At 44.1% G+C, this 19,151-nt stretch overlaps 2 protein-coding genes across 7 annotated transcripts; one reads left to right on the top strand and one right to left on the bottom strand.

Annotated features, from left to right (window-relative positions):
* The first annotated feature begins 903 nt into the window (after positions 1-903).
* Positions 904-4,322, top strand: LOC121589222 (E3 ubiquitin-protein transferase MAEA-like). The gene is made up of 3 exons (XM_041907961.1): positions 904-1,410; positions 1,871-2,844; positions 2,930-4,322. Exons 1-3 carry the CDS (start codon positions 1,372-1,374, stop codon positions 3,099-3,101), a joined length of 1,185 nt encoding a protein of 394 aa, XP_041763895.1. The 5' UTR covers positions 904-1,371; the 3' UTR covers positions 3,102-4,322.
* Positions 4,323-5,503: 1,181 nt separating this feature from the next.
* LOC121590428 (protein glass-like) lies at positions 5,504-19,151 on the bottom strand. 6 transcript variants are annotated; one of them, XM_041910102.1, is made up of 6 exons: positions 18,145-19,151; positions 15,606-15,736; positions 9,986-10,119; positions 7,282-7,404; positions 5,723-7,192; positions 5,504-5,592 (listed from the first exon to the last, which is right to left on the bottom strand). In XM_041910102.1, the coding sequence occupies exons 1-6, from the start codon at positions 18,182-18,184 to the stop codon at positions 5,520-5,522; spliced, it is 1,971 nt and encodes a 656-aa protein (XP_041766036.1). In that variant the 5' UTR covers positions 18,185-19,151; the 3' UTR covers positions 5,504-5,519. The 6 variants fall into 6 exon arrangements, with proteins under 6 accessions (XP_041766036.1, XP_041766038.1, XP_041766039.1 ...); XM_041910104.1 differs by having other exon boundaries at positions 5,723-7,189; XM_041910105.1 differs by lacking the exons at positions 15,606-15,736; positions 18,145-19,151 and adding an exon at positions 15,100-15,308.

The following is a 19,151-nucleotide window of genomic DNA, read 5'->3' as shown; positions in this document are numbered from 1 at the left end:
CGCGAGACCGTGAGCGGTTTCGGACACTCCTGAGGCAGGCCAAGACCGCAAAGCGGTTGTAGTGCCGGATAATCGAATAATCGAATCGAGAGTCGTTTGCTTATAAATAGTAGCAATTGTAACAATAGGTCATAAAAAGTTAGTAGATGGCACAAGTTAAAAAAAAGTTAATAGTAATGGTTTTAAAACAATAAATAAATATCTAACATTATTCGGTACCCATACTCTCTACAACTTTACGTAAGTGCATTATGGAACAATAGAAGATAAATTAAATCTTCTTCATTTTATTTTGGTGCAAGATCCGTTGTTGGTTTAAACTTGTCTATGCTACTAATGAGATAATTGATTAGTATATCGAAAAATAAAATTAAGTCTTGCATATGGGTGACTCGATCCTTTTTGGTTTGAATCCATTACGAGTATATTTTTAGGTCGTTCATTTTGAGCACTGTACCGCGAGAACCATGACCGAAGATAATTTATAAAAGAAACTAAAAATAAACTAACAAAGCATTCTTTCTTGGAGTTACGATCTATGCGATCCTTCTTCTTTGTACATACTCCCTAGACCTAGGCTTTACAGAAAATTACTCCTTGGTACCGAATACACGTCTGGATGGGAATTCACCGCGTCTTTATTGGCCAGCACAGTGCATGTACCTAATTAACCATCAGGGCACCCTCATTATTACCAATGACAACCCTCATTATTGCCAATAAATTTTTATTGAAGAACATAGACGAAATTATAACCGTTCATCACGAAAAAAATACAATTTGAATAATAGTCCAACATTTTCCCCAGAATTACCATTGTGCTAGCCCGTGATTTCGTAACGCTTTACTGTCATCGCTGTCCGTTACCAAACGTCAAACAGTCATATGGGCAGTCGAATCAAAACAACTCTCTCGTGTTCTCTTTCACTCTACGGCCAACAGCGTCCAAGTGTGGCTGAGACGGCGAACTTTGTTGTTGTGGCATAAAAGAAGCTAGAGTGTTGGAGATAAAAGAAAAATCACGAGAAAAGCAGTCAGCGTAGTTCAGGTTTGGCGTAGCAAATTCGTGTCTTTCCAGTCCTTACATCGTTTGCTATCGAAACCACGCAGAGATCGACAAATTACCTCGGTTGCTTCCTCGTAAGTGCCAGCCTTTGCAGTACAGTGGCTAGAATGAGATGTAGTTGGCGACAATCGGAAGCAAACACAAACGCAATATCTTTGTTGCCCCGTTCTGGTTTGGGTGGTTTCATTGCCACCATTACTGCTGCGAGACACAAACAGCACCAACAGCATCAGCACCACCAGCAACAGCAGTGACGTCTAGTGTGAATTTTTTCCTTTAACTCAGGCGTTATCTTCGAGACAGCAATGGCCGAAATCCGTGCAATGGAACATCCTACCCTGAAGGTAAGAATTTGCACCTGCATTATTTTGTCATTCGTTCGTTGGTGTTTCTGGACAGTCCAAAATATGCTTGCCTATTTGCGTCGTAATTGCAAAACCTGCTGGTGATGAGCGCATCTGTGACAAAATGGACCGTATATTACTTGTCAATAAAGCTGTTTCTATTGCGGACGTGAGGTCAGGCAAATAAAATGGGGTTTGCAGTACTGTGGACTTGTCAAGTGCCTTTTTTTCATTCCATTTTCGTGCCCAGCCTACTACTCGCCCTTACCTTCACCCTAACCGATCCCTTCGAAGCCAAAAGCGAACGTCAGCTGTTAGATTTCGTTTAGGTGAATTACAGCAACGGTGACACAATGATCAGTTGATTCCTGCGACATTATTCGGTTGTTGTTGAATTTCCAATGTTCCGGACATCATCCGCACACTCTTTCTCTCTCTCTCTCTCTCCCGTCTCTTTTAGGTACCGTATGAAATTTTGAATAAACGCTTCCGAATCGCTCAAAAAACTTTGGATCGCGAATTGAGTCAGATACAGAATGTGGCCTCCGAGCTGGAGAAGGGACTGACGGAAGGATCCGACAGTACGGAAATATCGCGTCTTCTTGGCGGGGTTGTCGAACGGCTGCAGGTGCTGAAACGCAAGGCCGAGGAAAGTATCTCCGAGGAGCTGTCGGCCGGGTTTGTCTGCAAACGGCGGCTGGAGCATCTGAAGCAGAACGTCAATCCGCCAGTCGATGCCACCACGCTGGAACTGCAAGCAGCTGCCACGAACCAGTGGAAGAAGATCCGGCTGGACCGCATGATCGTGGAGCATTTCCTGCGTCTGGGATACTACGACACCGCGGAACGATTGGCTGAGCGCAGCGGAATCCGCGATCTGACCAACCTGGACATCTTCCAGGTGACGCGCGAGGTGGAGCGCGATCTGGTGAACCGTTGTACGGTGAAGTGCATCGCCTGGTGCAATGACAACAAGTCGAAGCTGAAGAAGATAAACTCCACGATCGAGTTCCAGCTGCGCGTGCAAGAGTTCGTCGAGCTGATCCGCGACGATAAGCGACTGTTGGCGGTGCGCCATGCACAGAAGTACTTCCCGGCGTTTGAGCACGAGCAGCTGAAGGAGATACGCCAGTGCATGGCACTGCTGGCCTTCCCGGTGAGCACGGAGATCGAACCGTACAAAACACTGTTCGATCCGCAGCGCTGGCACGATCTGGTGCTACACTTCCGGCTGGAAAACTATCGACTGTTTCAGCTGCCGGCCCAGTCGGTACTGAGTGTGGCCGTACAGGCGGGCATTTCAGCACTGAAAACGCCCCAATGCTATTCGTACACATCCAAAAACATGAACTGCCCGGTATGCCAGGAGAATGTGAACAAGATAGCGGAGAATTTGCCGTTCTCGCACTGTGCCCAGAGTCGGCTGATTTGCAGGTAAGGCTCGCGACACCGCATATTAGGGTGAAAACGAGCGGAGGCATTTACGGAGCGATTAAACAAGACTTTTGTTCACTTTCAGAATTACTGGGAAACCGTTGAACGAACACAACCTGCCGATGATGCTGCCAAATGGACAGATCTTTGGTCAGCAAGCGATTGAGCAGATGCGTCGCGAGAACGACGTACTTGTCTGCCCCAAAACAAACGAAACGTTCCGTTCGCCAAAGATTGAAAAGGTGTTCGTGATGTAGTAGCATCGCCGGTACATCCTCCGATCGAGCAGCATATATACAGGACTGGTGGAAGATCAACATCAATCTGCAGCAAGAACGTTAATATGCTACGTAAGCGAGTTTCTTCACAGTCCGTTTGGGCTTTTTTTTCCTCTTCTTTAATACGAATTATTTAGAGTTAGTTATGTATCGGAAGGATGAGTACGGTCCCACGATATTCTTTTATCTTGAATTGTTATGAATTTTTATTTCGCCCCTTGTTCATGAAATTATCCCCCAACAATAGCAACCAGGCAAACGACATGATCGATTAATGAATGCACTAGAAGCCTAGTCGAACCAAAAACATGATAATCTTACCTTTTAAATGCGTTTATTGATTTCATTATCTGCGTTTCTGCGAGAATCACAATATGGTCTCTTTTTTATTATTAATTTGTTATGTTGCATGTTCGATGCTCTTGGTTTGAGAAGAAAAGAGAAATACCAGAAAACAACACCCGCTCGCTAGCATATGAATGCAGTCGATTATCGCAGCATTGTTTTGTTTTTTTTCGATTCCTTTTTTTTTATAACATTAATAATATTAAGCAAAAAAATGTGTGATCATCTCTCAGCTACGAATAAGAACATTAATTTCCCACACTTGTTCGGAAAATGTGTACATTCGAACCATATATTCGACATCTGATAGCTCTAAGACTCTGAATAAACAAGCCGCCAACAAGTCCACCATCAGATATAGGGTAAAAGGTATATGACGTCAGTCCTAATTTATGACCCAACCCTACAAGATTACTCTCCGGCTTCGAGATGCGATTGTACAAGGTGAAAAAGGCGAAGGAAATACCGTGAAAGTAACACCCGAATAGGATAGGAGAGCACAGAAAAGATAGTAGTTGCGCAGAAAATGACGAGAATGTTCAAAAAAATCAGAAATATCGAACTTTGCGATATCGCTACGACCAGAAGCAATTTTGCCAAGGCATTATCGATGCTATGGGTTGGTCTGCTTTGCTCGAGAGCAGAAAGGAGATGAGTCAAAAACACGCAATAAGGTATAATTTTGCATGCGATGGTATGTTATTGATAAGAAGTTTAGAATTGTGGTGCAATGCCCAATAATTATCGCGATTAAGAGTGACACTAAAGGTTTGCTATATGATTTTCAATAAAAAATATGAAAAAAAATGATTGCATGATTGCATCGGGACAATTGGTTGTAACAGAAATTTGAAATTTGAAATATCATCACGTTCCTCTTTTTTATATATATATTTATGCTGGCGCTAGTAAAAGTATAATAGAACCGTATTTTAATTACCATGTTGTATTGAATTTACCAGCCTAGAATGGGTACGATTTGTACATGGTGGTTGTACATTTTTGTTTTATTTTATAATAATCTTTGTTGTAGAAATGTTACTTACATTTCTGCTTCTCCTCAATCTTAGTGCTTGCACAGATTTGTATGCACCTGTTAATCGATGTACGATTACACGTGTAACTATTATTGTGGATACACGTTGCAGCGCATCTGACTTCAGAACTGAGCTTAGTTTCTAATTAAATGCTAAGTATAGTAAGTATGCGTTCTTTGTTCGTTTTTATTAATATTCCTACTTCCGTCTCCTGCCGCGTCCGAGAAGTATCTGTGCCGTTTTGTATTTCAACATCAATCGTATTACAACGATATCGTTTTAAGAGCAAAGCTGGGAATCGTCCTGGTTTTTGTCAGTGCCTAACACTATACAGGCTTCCGGGTTGGATGACTAGATCTCACGGCGGTGGGTGGGGGGGGGGGGGTTGTTTAAATTGCGAACAAAAGGCATGTTACCATAGCGACCAATGATCGTGCAGCCAAAATGTGGTTTCGCCTGTTCTAACAAAATCCAGTTAAAATATATTTACAAAATTATTCCTCCCGAACAACGTCAGGTTGTCCTCGTATTTAGTGCGCTGCTGTTGCTGCTGCTGCTGGAAGTGGTGGTACTCCTCGAAGTAGGACAGCTGTGTCGCCGTCGGAAGTGACTTGAAGGGATGTGCGGTGGTCGTGCCGGAACTGCTCTGGCTGGCAGCACTGGACACAGCCGAGCTGGCAGCAATCGAAGTGCAGGCGCGATTGTAGTGATGGTGATGGTGGTGGAAGCTGCCTGCATTTTGGTTGTAAAAGTACTGTGCTGCCGCTGCCGTGGCCGCCGCCGAGTGGGCGGCGAGATGGTGTCCCGTTGAAACGGATTCGGCGAGTTGGTGTTGCTGCTGCTGGTGGTGTTGCTGCTGATAGTGCTGGTGCTGTTGCTGCTGTTGCTGCTGCTGCTGCTGCTGCTGGTATTGGTGATGCTGATAGGACTGGTACGGATGACGGTGGTAGTGTGCTGGCAGAAGACTGCCGTGACCGACGGACGATGCAGACGAAAGTTGCGACGTTTTTTGGTGTCAAGTAATCAGCGCTTGCCCGTTGTTGCCGTGAACGCGCATGTGACGGTTCAGGTTGCCGGATTGTGAAAATCTAGCGCAGAAGAAAAAAGAAGGGGCAGAAAGGGGAGTGGATTTGTTAGAATTATGCTGTTGCTTTGCCTTCTATAGCTACTCCTGTGGAAGGACAAACACAAAAATCAAGCTACTAGAGGGCCTCTTACCTTAGTAGACAAAGTTTGCACTGGTACGGTTTTTCGCCGCTGTGTATCCTCAGATGCTTCGTCAGCGTGGAACTGTCCGAGAACGCCTTCTTGCACGCCCGGCACCGGTACGGCCGTTCGCCAGAGTGCGTTCGCATGTGCGTCGTAACACTGGAGCTTTGCGAGAAGCGCCTATCACAAATGGGACACCGGAACGGTTTCTGGCCCGTGTGCGTGCGGACGTGTGCGGTCAGGTTGGCCGCCTGCGAGAAGCTCTTGTTGCAGTCCGGGCAACGGTACGGCCGTTCGCCCGAGTGTGTGCGCAGGTGCGTCTTGAGCGTGCTTGGCCGTGCGTACGTCTTGCCGCAGAGTCGGCAGAGATTTGGCTTGCTGTCACCGCCCGCCGCACCGTCACTGCCACTGCCACTGCCGTCCTCCTCTTCGTCGTCCTCGCCAATGGCCGCTGTCCGCTGGTCGACGGTGTCCGCAAAGCCCAGACCAAGCACACGACTTTCGGCCTTCATTTTGAGGGCGGCCGCGAACCCCACGGCGGATGCCGCCGCTACAGCAACTGCCGCAGCCGAGGTGGTGGTTGTTGGCGGCGTGGACTGATGGTCCACGACGGTGCCAAAGTCGGGCGGGGTGGTGCTCTTTGGTGGTGTGCAGTCGGCGTTGGGCGATACGGCCGCCGAACCCGACTGTGAGTGGTGATGGTGGTGATGATGATGCTGTTGCTGCTGTTGGTGCTGCTGGGGATGATGGTGAGCATGGTGTGCATGTTGGTAATACTGATGCTGCTGGAGCTGCTGTTGCTGATGTTGCTGCTGTTGCTGTTGTTGCTGAAGCGTTTGTTGTTGTTGCTGGTGCTGTTGGAGATGTTGCGCTTGCGCTTGCGGTAGAACCTGTTTCTGGGGAGTCATTGTGGAAGAGCTGCGCGACGAATCGTGCGCCAGCGGAGACAGCGAGCCTCCGGAGGGTGGCGGAGGGGGTGGCTGACTTTGCGGGCGAAAGTCCGCAGTAAAGGAGTAGGTCGTGCCGGGAGGGTACGGCACCGGGCTGAGCAGTGGCGGATAGAGCACGTTCACGGACGAGGCGGCATTCTGCGCTCCCCACTGCATCTGGGAGCATTGCATCGGGACGGACGCTTCCGCACCGTACCCGTGCATTGTCATGTTCATGCTGACGTTGACGCTCATGCTGGGATACATCGGAGGAGCGGAGTGTTGTGCGCAGGACGAGTCGTAATAGTTGGTGCTGTAGGGGCCACCCGTCTGCGATGGCATCTGGTTGTAGTGCGCATGCGATCCGTGCCCATGGTGACTGGCCGGAGACAGCAGCATCTGCGGATGGACGGTGTACGAGAGGGAGGCCTGCGGCGTGGCAAAGCTCTGTCCCTGACCGATCGGTGGCGGGTCTGGGCTCTGCTTCAGAACGGCGTGCTTCAGCGACAGCAACACGTCCGCAACGTCATGCGTCGGTCGCTCCGGTCTACTGAGGTGAGAGGTGGGAGAGGGAGGTGGTATGTTGAGGTAAGTCCTCTGCGATATGCACGGTAATGGAAAACAAGGACGATTACTCACTTGTAGGAAGCACCACAGGGAGAAAAGGGAAACAAGCTCGGTAGTGGATCGATGTCCAGTGGAGGCAGACCAGGAAATGTGCTCATGTCCTCGCTCCAGTAGCTGCCAAGGTTGCTTTGTGAGCTGTTTGAGGGGAGAAAAAAGGGTTGAGAAAATGACACAAAAGTTGACTGCACCCGTTACCTGCAACGTATTATATATTGTATATTATATTATTAGTTAATTTGGCCCAATTAAAGAGCCAAGCCAGAGGCGGATTAAGCAGTACGCAAACTAAGACATCACATGGGACCCCGAGGTCTCGAAGGGTCTCGAAGAAAAAAAAAACCCCTCTAACAATTAAATTTTCTTCTCAATCCTTCTCTAGTTTATAATTCCTCATACAAACTCTCGCTCTTCAGAACGGCCTACATTTGTGTGACCGCTTAGGGTCTCCATTCGTGCTAATAGGTCAATGTGCTAAGCAAAATAATATTTGAAGTACTTCAGGGTGTGGGAAAAGGCAAAATGCAGGGCAGATTAAAGGAAAAGAAGACTGATTCTTAACCATTACTGGAAGTGTATCTGATCCTAAACACAAATTCCAAATCTGTAACTGCTCCTGAAACCATAACGGAACTGGTCTTGAATCATTTCCAACCCGGGATATGATTCCCAACCCATTTCAGTGCTGGAACTGATTTCGAAACCATACCGGGTATGTAACTGATTCTGAACCTTTATCGGCCCTAAAGCTGATCTTGATATCTGGCCTGCAAATGATACTCTACCCATATCGGTATCCACACCGGATTTAGATCAAGTCGGAAAACCATATTGGTCCTAAAATTGTTATTTGAACCCAAATAATTACTGTACTTGGTCCTGAGCCCATGTCCGAGCCCATACCGCTTCGTCCTAACTCTGTACCTATTCTTGGAACTGGTCCTGAACTCACACCGTTGCTAGAATTTATACAGAACTCATACCGGTTTAGGAACTGATACTAAACCTATAACGGTCCTGAGACAGATTTCCCACGCTTACCGGTCCTATCACTGATCTTCAATTCATATCGTGCCTTGAACTGATTCTGAATTATTCCTGTCCTGGAAGTGATTCTGAAAATGTACTGAGACTGATGCTGCACCCATAACGATATTGGAAGTGATCTTGAACCTATGCCGATTCTGAAACTGATCGTAAATTCATGCCGGTTCTCAAATTATGTGGGCTGTTCTTGAATTTGTCTCAGTCAGTTTCGGCGTTGACGTTCAGCGCAGAAATTAAGCATCCAAGTAGTTATCGAAACCTGGTTATCCCTTCTCCTTCTACTTTTTTGGCACTACAACCGTTGTTGGCTAAGGCCTGCCAGTACCTCTTTGGTACTAGTGGGCTGGCTTATAGTGACTTACTCACTGTCCAAAGCAGGATAGTCAGTCTTACGTCAGTCTTACGGACACGGTCCCCATTCGTGGCTTGAACCTATGACGGGCATGTTGTTACATCGTACGAGATGACGACCGTATCACCAGGCTGGCCTCGTTATCCTTTAGCATATTTTTTATGGTTTTTATTTTTTTCATAGGAAAATCGCGGCATAAATGCGCAACAATTTTGTCAACGCGATGGCATGATGCTGGCAGCAATGCGCCATCGTTTCTACCAGTTGTTATGATATGTTGTTTTTGCACTTGATTTAATCTGATTTAATTTGAACACCGCGGTTCGCCAGTGTTCTAGTCGAACGTACAGCGACGTGACCGGGCAGGCCGCAAATTAAGCCCCATTCATTCCGGCCGAGGTTCGCATGCCGATCGGTTTACAGCTTCGCCAATTCATCTTCGAGGCGAGTAACTCGATAGCGCCTTCCGCCAAGGGCTCTCCACGCTTACCGAGTAAACCATGCAGCGGCATGGACGGACACAATTTGCTCACAGTGGGTCTCATTGGGGAGGAAAATAGACTTGCACTTTCCTATGTGCGACGATTATTTCACACGCAAAACCACCAGCTACGGCAAGGAAAGTAGAGAAAATTGTCTCCGGTGAAGAGATAATTAAAATGAAATGCTATTCCTTTGACAGGAGTACATAATCTAGCGTGAGGTGAAGTTGAGCTGAACCCGGGGGGAAATTCACACGGTTGGCGAGTGAATGCGAAAACTAGCGACCAGCCCGAGAATCGAATGACCATTGTAAAACTGCCGATCGGTTGAAATAATTCCCGTTTGGAAGGGGTCGAGAGGGTCCGGAGTCGCCCATCCGTTGTTGGTGGGACATTCATTCAGAGCGCAAGAAGCGTGCGGTTTACCAACTGAATGACATGTTTTATGCTGCCCATGCTTCTCTACCCAGCAACGCCCAACAAGAAGCATAGGTTGAGGCAACCTTCTCCATTCCGGCCTCGCCGTCTCCCCAGCACGCAACGCTGCGCAAAAGCTTCTAAAATTATTTTCCCGCCATTTTCTTCCTATTCGTCAACTATTCTTCTCCTGCTCCCAGCTGTTCCTGCTCCCCTTGCCACACCACAATCTCTGGTCCCTACCGGGTTTGCTGCGACGGTTTTGCATTGTGGTTTAAGTCTTTTTTTTTTGTTGTGTGCCTGCGCCTAAATGTTGCGCTTTTTTTTGCGCTGCGCTGCCGAAACTGTGGACACTTTTGTCCCTTTGTGACTTTCGGGAGGCAGCTTTAGAGTTGACTTTCGTTTCGCATCAATGTTTTACCTCAGTACACCGCTGTGGTCGAGACAGTTTCCGCAGTCGCTGAAATCCGATCCGTGCAGTCCCGCAAGGGGCAACGATGCTGTGTTCTCCTGACAGCTGGAACAGCCACTACCACCACAGGACGATGGGCATTCCTAGAAAGACAGATGGCCACGGAGCAACGAGAGAAAAGGTGGGTGAGTATGCGGTGGTCAGTATGTTGACGTTACATTTATTATGATGCATGCAAAAAGTAAATAAAATAAAATAAAATAGAGCCCATGTGAATGTGTGCTCGCACGGACCGTTATGAATGGATGGATGTTGGGCTTTGCCTTTTTTTATTGTCTGTTGTGCTGATGTTTAATTAGACTAAACTTATTGCGTTGATAAAAGCCAGCCAAAGTGATCGGAAAAGCAATCGGTGTCGTTAAAGTTAAACGTTAAAGTTTACTTGGAGTTAGTTAAGTTTATTGAGCACACTTAACAATGCCCTTTTTGCACGTTCTTACTTACACTTTCACACGAAAGGCTATCCGTCGGCTGAAAAATAACAAGGCACCCGGAACCGACGGAATTGCAGCTGAACTGGTCAAGAATGGAGGTGCACGACTAGAAAACGAGATTCATCAAATTGTTACTGAGGTGTGGGATAGCGAATCGATGCCTTGTGATTGGAATCTCGGCATCATCTACCCCGTATACAAGAAGGGAGACAGGTTGGACTGCAACAACTACAGGGGTATTACGGTGTTGAATACCGCCTATAAAATATTCTCCCTGATCCTTCAGGATCGCCTTGTCCCGCACGTCGAAGAGATAGTAGGAAACTATCAAAGAGGATTCCGAAACGGAAAATCAACCACTGATCAGATCTTCACCATGCGGCAGATCTTGGAGAAGATGGCTGAATACAAAAACGACACATACCATCTCTTCATAGACTTCAAAGCCGCATACGATAGCATAGCCAGGGTAAAACTGTACGACGCTATGAGCTCATTTGGAATCCCGGCCAAACTGATAAGGCTAGTTAGAATGACTATGACCAACGTCACATGCCAGGTGAGGGTGGATGGAAAACTCTCAGGACCTTTTGCTACCACCAAAGGTCTGCGCCAGGGGGACGGGCTTGCCTGTCTCCTATTCAACTTGGCGCTAGAGAGGGCCATCCGCGACTCGAGGGTGGAGACTACGGGAACCATCTTCTATAAGTCAACCCAGATCCTGGCATACGCTGATGATATAGACATCATTGGTCTGCGGCTCTCCTATGTAGCAGAAGCCTACCAAGGGATTGAGCAGGCGGCAGAGAGCCTCGGATTGCAGATAAACGAGGCAAAGACCAAACTGATGGTGGCAACATCAGCGGACCTACCAATAAATAATCCGAATCTACGTAGGTGTGACGTACAGATAGGTGAACGCACTTTTGAAGTCGTCCCACAATTCACCTATCTTGGGTCAAAGGTCAGCAACGACAACAGCATGGAAGCTGAGTTGCGCGCAAGGATGCTGGCTGCCAACCGGTCATTCTACAGCCTGAAAAAGCAGTTTACCTCAAAGAACCTGTCGCGACGGACGAAGCTGGGACTATATAGTACCTATATAGTACCAGTACTCACATACGCCTCTGAGACATGGACACTGTCCAAATCTGACGAAACCCTCTTAGCCGCGTTCGAGAGGAAGATGCTCAGAAGGATACTTGGCCCCGTATGTGTGGAAGGACAATGGAGGAGCCGCTATAATGACGAGCTATACGAGATGTACGGCGACCTCACTGTCGTACAGCGTATAAAGCTCGCCAGGCTCCGGTGGGCTGGCCATGTTATACGCATGGAAACGGACGACCCAGCCCGTAAAGTCTTTTTAGGCCGTCCACAAGGACAGAGGAGGCGTGGTAGGCCCAAATTGAGGTGGCAAGATGGCGTGGAGGCGTCCGCCATTAAGGCCGGGATAACGGACTGGCAGACGAAGGCGCGAGACCGTGAGCGGTTTCGGACACTCCTGAGGCAGGCCAAGACCGCAAAGCGGTTGTAGTGCCGGATAAGTAGAAGTAAGTAAGTACTTACACTTTCTTGACTCTTTCTTAAGGGTAGAGAACTTAAAGGGATTGGATGCTACGGCACCCTATTCGGACGGGCACATTGGAAATTGCTACAGGATTCCAAACGAACCTGTCTATAACAGGGGTGTAATTTCCGTAAAGTCCAATTTCCGACACATTAAGTCCTGTTCCAGTACGAGAGGCACTCTATGGAGGTGCCCAAGCCAAAACTTGTCAAATGTTTTACCATTCCACCAACGAGGTTTTGGATGTGTTGAGGGTTCAAATTCAACCAGGCTTTCTCGAGTGCTTCAAATATGTTTTAACGGTTGGTCACGTCACCCTTATCAACGTTTTGTTCCACAATAGCCTACAAATTTTCAATAGGATTTGAGTCTGAGTTTCGGAGTGGCCATTCTAGTCGTATCGTTCGTTGTTTTGTTGGGAAATAAAATTGTCTTGCAATCCAACTTTACGTGCCGATTCCCAGACCACGCAAAACATCCCCACACCATGATATTGGCACCTCCATGCTACACTGTTTTTTTTTATCAGCCAGTTCCTTTCCGGGTTTTGCCCAAAATCGTGTTTCCCCCCAAACAGCTCGAACTTTCTCTCATCGCTCCAGAGAACTTGTAACAAACTGTGTGTTGGATAATAGAACTACTGTAAGGCAGCTTTCTAACATCCAGCTAAAAAGCATACCAACTATAACATGGCCGCAGAATGGCCCATGTTGTGTTTATAAGATGCAGAACAAATATTGCAGCTATAGCACTCTGTGCCTGTCACAAAATGGGTGGTAAAATAGCGGCATTGATGCTATTGCGTAAACGTTCCACTCGGGACACGTGGACACATTCTAAATGAGCTTTGCCATCCATCCTGCCTCGACAACGGCCGACCTGTTCCACTCACTGGCGACTGTGCTACCAGTAGTAGTTCAACGCGGAATAAACAGATTTATCCGTCGCCATGTTGTCGGTTATTATGGGTGGCCAATTCTGGCGGCATAGATATTCGCAAGCTCTCACCGTCTCTTCACAGCTTTTACGTACCACGGACCGCGGTTCCAGGAACAAACGAGCACCGATTCAAAATATAATCTTATTAGGATCGTAAAAAAGGACATGCCGTCACGTGATGTGCTAGTTCCGTGACGTAGTGGGGTGTTGGCGCTAGCAAAATAGGAACAAAATTAGCACACTGCCATTTCTGTCATGTACTTGCACATTACGTTCTATGCAAGATGGCCACTGATGGCTGATCCGGACCGCTACTGTGGATGAGCTGCCGACATAAAACGGTTTGATTTGCTTAAACCTGTAACTCAGTAAACATCGATCGGGGTAAGGCTGTTAGAGTGGCCAGCTTCGATTTAGGTACAATGTGTTCTCATGATGTAAGTAGGTGGTCGTTGTTTGCTTTTCCGTTTACCTATCTGTCTGTACGGTGACTGCCGTTACACAATATTTTGTTACAACACCATCGCGTGAACGTCTGTTTTAAGCCATTGGCATAACAGTCTTGTGATCAGCTTAGCAAAAAATGTACACGCTTGAAAGCAATGTAGGATACTTTGTCTCCTTTTGGCAAAAGCAGCGATGACACCACAATGAGTTTCACACGCTTTTTTTCTTAGAGGTCAGCAAGAGCTGTACAACGAGGTAGAATATTACTGCACTACCAGAAAACTTGTATTATCAAACCACATTTTTCATTTTTACTCGTGTCCACTTGCTCGTGTCCGTATAAATGCTCATTTGATTTTATTTTCGGGAACTGGACGTGCCATATTTACTTGTATGCTAGGGATTGATGTCCTGCTCATATGACACAGTAATAGAACCCACGGAATTGTGTAATATTATTTCTATGAGTAGTTTTAAGAACTCATAAGTCTGATATTTCGATTTTTGAATTAGATTTGGGGGGCATATAATTTGTAGCCAGTTAAAATTTATTCCGTTTGGTAAACAGGTACTTTTTCCATAAACTACAATCATACACAAACCTTGGCTAAATAAAATAATTATCGACTGTGAGAACTTGAAATCAATCGTCGAGGAAAGAATCTTGTGAGATTTCATGGAACTTTGAATGAAACTTTTTCATTTTAATATCATTTTTGCACTGCATTAAAATCAATACTACAATCGATTGAATTAATAAACCAAATTAAATTAAATTAAACAATGTTATCTCAGACTCGCAAATATCGCTGCCTTTTGGAGGCTATTATGCTAAAAATGAACAAATATGGTTTTATGTTTCGTAAACTTCATAACTTCATAAACTTTGTAATCCAAACTGAGAATGATCGCAACTATACTCTGAATGCCGGTGCTTCTGTCTGTTATTCCAAACTCGTTGTTTTGAATACGTTCCACACAACTCAAACATCTGTGTTTCTGTAGAACCCAATTTATTTATATGATAAAATTTTATACTATTTCAATTTGTTTTCTCTAACATCATGGTAGATTTTGGTAGCCTATCATACTTTAGATAAACTTCCTTTACTATGGACCGTAATAAATAAAAATGACAATGTCTTATTTGTAAGATGGTAGTTTTTTTGACGTTAACTACATTTTGCGAACAGTTTTTATTTATAATACATATAACACATGATAATAAGAAAAGATTTCTTCTAAACGATAACCATTTACTTCACTACAATTCAATCAAAGGAAAACTAAAGTAAAATTGTAGCTGAATGCCAAGCAATGTTTTAACAATGTTAGGTGAAGTAGGACAGCTATTCACAATGTAATGTATAAAACTAGTAAAGGTGTTATTTTTTAGAGTTCAATTATTTGTTGACATTGATTTTAGTTAATTTTTTTGTACGTGCTATCACAAAGACACTTAAGAAAAAACGTAAAACTCCACTAGTACTGAAACAACACATCTCATCCATAAGATAACGACATCATTTCCGAAAAAAATGTCAAAAAAAAAGGAAAACATTTATTATACACTAAACATTTTTCCATGGAAGAACTTATGCACAACGTACTGTTACGCTACACTACACTACCCACAAAACCAATGCTGCAAATTATACTAAAAACCCACACACTTGTTTGATCTTCATATAGCACCAATCGTTTTATCTTTCGCAACCAACCAGTGCAATGCGCCAAGTTTCACTTTCCAAACTGGGAAACACTTTACGAATAAGTTGATTTTAAAACTTGCAAATTGTTTCTAATGCTCTCATACACACACTTTCTATGGTGCTGAGTAATGATAGTAACCGAGACGCCGTTACACGACGCGTGACGATGAACCACACCCGAAGAACTAAACCGGAGTTATGGTTCACAAAAAGCAATGTTGAGGTTCGTCACAATAAATGTGAAATTTCAGATATTACAATTCGGGTGAATTATGCAAAAGTGAGAACAGCTTTTTCCTACTGTGCAGAACTATGCGCGTAAAGAAGATAGACGAAGAAACTCATTTCGGTCGTCGGTATGTTACAGCGAGCATATTACATCGAGCATTGCAATTCGTTCGCGGTGTCCTGCGCGATTCAGATGCTGCGAAGAAAAAAAAAACACACACACGAGCATTTGGACTCACCTGTGGGCTGTCGAGGGGCATCCCGAAGAGGGGATTGTTCGGGACATAGCCCGTTTCCGGCTCCATGGGAGTACTATCCGTACTCCCACATGATATATACATGGCTCCACCTTCGTGTATTTGATTGAACTCTGCAAATATAGGCAAAAAGGCGAAAGTAAAATCATTAAATTACAGCACACACTCTATCGACGGCACTTAACAGCAGGAACCATTTCAGCAGGATCTGGCAGCATTTTGAAGATAAAGCATTAGCATGTTGGGGCGTGGGCTGCAGGGATTTGTGATGCTTCTGGATTGGTAAAGTGTCGATCGGTGTTACATTGAAACTCTTCTTTAATAAATAATGTTAATGTTATTGTGTATTTGAGATGTGCAAACATATCTTTTCTCTTGCGAATTTCCTTGTTGCGTACAAGCATGTCATTTGATTAGAATTCTTACACATGCCTGGATAATATTAAACAAAAAATATACTGATTGTTGTCCGATTGTTAAGGAAATATGTTAGCCGTAAACGAGGTAATTATTAATTTTCCAATAATAATTTCAAATTTACTTTGTTGGAATTCAGTTCGTGAATGTCTGCCGACCGGTACAGGTCACGGCGGGTGTACGGCAAGTTTATTTTTGCAGTGTACACCTTAATCGAACACGCCCCTTTAGGCGGAAAAGGGGGCGTAACTTGCACAGCTAGAGCGCTGGGAATTATCTGTTTCCGTTTGCTGTTGGATTGCTTAACATTTAACTGATCATTTGGGCTGAAAATACCGAAACTGGCCTGCTAGAACAAAATAACTCAAACCATTCCTTACTTATTTTATTAAAATTGATTTCATTCATTTAATATACAATCCTACCCTTTGATTTTAACCTTTAGGTCGAGAAGCGATTACTTTACAATCTTTAAACGTTTTAAATTCCTGTACTGTTTGGGTTGGAAAACAAATTTTATGCTATTCCGCTCAATTCTTTAATCATATTTGTTGATATGTATGAACTATTAGTTTGGGTAAGTAATTTATCACAAGTTATTGGGTTATTTACATAAAATATGGATTAAACAAAACTAGTCAAATTAAATTGAATTGATTAAATATGAAGGATACTATCGTTCGTTATTGATCTGCAAAAAACGTCTAATCTAATCAGCTTTTATGATCGAGTGTTTAGTTTAAAGAAAATTTGTAAGATATATAGGAGTTAAAATTTTTGTTATCCAGTGTTACATAGAACATCTCTAATATGGTTGCTCGAGACAGCGTATCTAATTCAAGCTTATTGCTCTCATATTCAGGTATCGTTTTTAGATCATATTTACTGTATATTCCATTGTAATTAACTTTTCCACACATAAACTTTGCATTTTTACTTTCTAATTCAGAGATAACACACGGTTTTATTATTTATTTGCAACATACAAAACATTTACTACGTTTATTATAATTTTTTTCAACATCCGCAATTGGCAAAATATTTCATTATACTTGCAGTTTTCTGTTTATCGTAATTCAAAAAAACATTGATAATTAGCTATTAAAATGTTACCACTTTTATCTTCCTTTTCTTCGCTCAATTTGCTTATATTGTTCTTATACTGTCTAATCTACTTTTTTACCAACTGGCGACAACTTTCGCTGATTGCTAAATTCCTCCTATACAGTGCATCTGTGCTCGATACCTTTACACGAAAGAAATAGTAATATGACATTCTGTGCTTGGCAAACAGTTTTTTGTTGTTGCTGTGAATATTGTCAAGGAGCGTGTTAAACCTTTTTTCTATACGACACCGTTTTACCAGCGGATACTTTGGCATAAGTTTGGGACACTTTCTTGACTCTTTCCTCAGGAAATCATCTTTATGTGAAGGGAATTAAACTTTATAGTACCATATTTGGAGTGTCATATTGTAAACTCCTATTGCATTCGTCCAAAAAGGGTTCCGTAGAGTTCATTTCCCGTCATAACAAGATCATTTTCCTTTACAGAGTTTTCCAGGAGTTCTCATAACTGTGAGACACATTATTAACTCTTTCTTTATTAACTTTTTTTATTACCTTGAAATGAACCTAATGTAATGGGAATTGGACTCTCTAGTTTCCTTTTTTGGACAAATGCAATAGGAAATTCCAAAGAGCCTGTTCGAAAGGTATGCCATAGAGTCCAATTTCCAACACATAAAGTTCACTTCCAAAAGAAAAAGTAAAAGAAGTGTCCCACAACTATGAGAACCTCTGTAAAACCCTGTAAGTTCCCGTCATAACAAGAAGATATCAAGAAAATGTCCCTAAATTAAGAGAACCAAAATTATAAATTATGTCCCAAAATTATGACATTAATTAGGCTTTTCGATACGGGATTGACTCATAATGTTTGTACACATGACATTCAGCCTCTTATTATGCCATACCTGCAGAAGTCGGAGTTTATTAACATTGATTTCTTCATTGATTCAATGCTTGGTCTATGTATCTAGTGTATCAATTATGTATGTTTATGTTGAAAACATTAATGCTCATTAATATAAAGCAATACTAACCCAGAGTGAACGCGTTACTGTGCTCTTCCGTGTGAACCATCCAAAACGCACTAGTACTAGTGAGCCACCGTAAATTGATTTGAACCACACAAACAAATAACTTAACTATTCAAACAAGCAACAACACAAAATGGAATGGCATTCAGTCGCTCCTTCGTAACATAGACAGCATATTTAATGCGCAAAACGAAGATGTGAGAAATCAGCTTAATCCAGCAAATAGCACCACCCATAAATCGTACACATCGGAAGTCAACCGACCAGTAAGTATCATAATTCACTCGCTTTCACTTCCATTAATCGGTCTGCGGATCGCATCCTGTACAATTGTAATGCTCCACCGTACGAAGGCACCTGGGGTTCCGCAAACACTTTGCGATCACTTGTATAACTATAGCTTCCTGTTTGCACCGATTGCACTTGCACCACATGCACTCTCCGCTGCACTTTGGCGTAGATCGGACAGTAACATGTCAGTGTGCCGCTTTGATCGCAGTACCTTCGCATCAAGGGCATGGTGTTAGAGGGTACGGTGGCGAATGCCGCTTATTCCATTTGCTTCCGATTTGCCCTTGCACATCATTGCATATTTCGCAAACGAATTAAACGCTTGTGCCAAAACACAACACCACGCAGAGTTAACACTGCCGCAACCAAAAATCAATAGTAGAAGAAGCACGAACGCAGGTGAAAGGGGTTCAGGGAAGGTGTGGAAGGATAGGATAAAAACACAGTCAAACGCAAAGTGCCTAAGAAGACGGTCGACGACACCGACGAATACGTCGATACTCTCGGAAGGACGGTACGGTAAGGACTGAAGGACGGTTTCGTACGATGAGCTGTTGGAAAACTTTCCGAAAACTATCCCCTTGCAACCGGACGGACACACCACATTGGCCCTTTCCAACCCCTCCTTTGGCATCGCTCCTTTGACAGACACACCAACACACGCCGCTTCGATCGGATAGGCTGGTCGAGCGCTGTTCGATTCTTCCCTTCTTCCCTGT

Source organism: Anopheles merus, chromosome 2R (genome assembly GCF_017562075.2).
Source record: "Anopheles merus strain MAF chromosome 2R, AmerM5.1, whole genome shotgun sequence".
Classification (NCBI taxonomy): domain Eukaryota; kingdom Metazoa; phylum Arthropoda; class Insecta; order Diptera; family Culicidae; genus Anopheles; species Anopheles merus.
This window is presented reverse-complemented; position numbering and strand designations above follow the sequence as displayed.

Excerpts from the sequence above, each read along its gene's own strand:
- LOC121589222 (XM_041907961.1), top strand. The coding sequence starts at position 1,372 with ATGGCCGAAATCCGTGCAATGGAACATCCTACCCTGAAG. Across the intron at positions 1,411-1,870 it reads TGGAACATCCTACCCTGAAG|GTACCGTATGAAATTTTGAA; the intron begins GTAAGAATTTGC and ends CGTCTCTTTTAG. Across the intron at positions 2,845-2,929 it reads CAGAGTCGGCTGATTTGCAG|AATTACTGGGAAACCGTTGA; the intron begins GTAAGGCTCGCG and ends GTTCACTTTCAG.
- LOC121590428 (XM_041910102.1), bottom strand. The coding sequence starts at position 18,184 with ATGGTTCACACGGAAGAGCACAGTAACGCGTTCACTCTGG. Across the intron at positions 10,120-15,605 it reads TGCCCCTCGACAGCCCACAG|GAATGCCCATCGTCCTGTGG; the intron begins GTGAGTCCAAAT and ends CTGTCTTTCTAG. Across the intron at positions 7,405-9,985 it reads GACCACAGCGGTGTACTGAG|CTCACAAAGCAACCTTGGCA; the intron begins GTAAAACATTGA and ends CCCCTCAAACAG.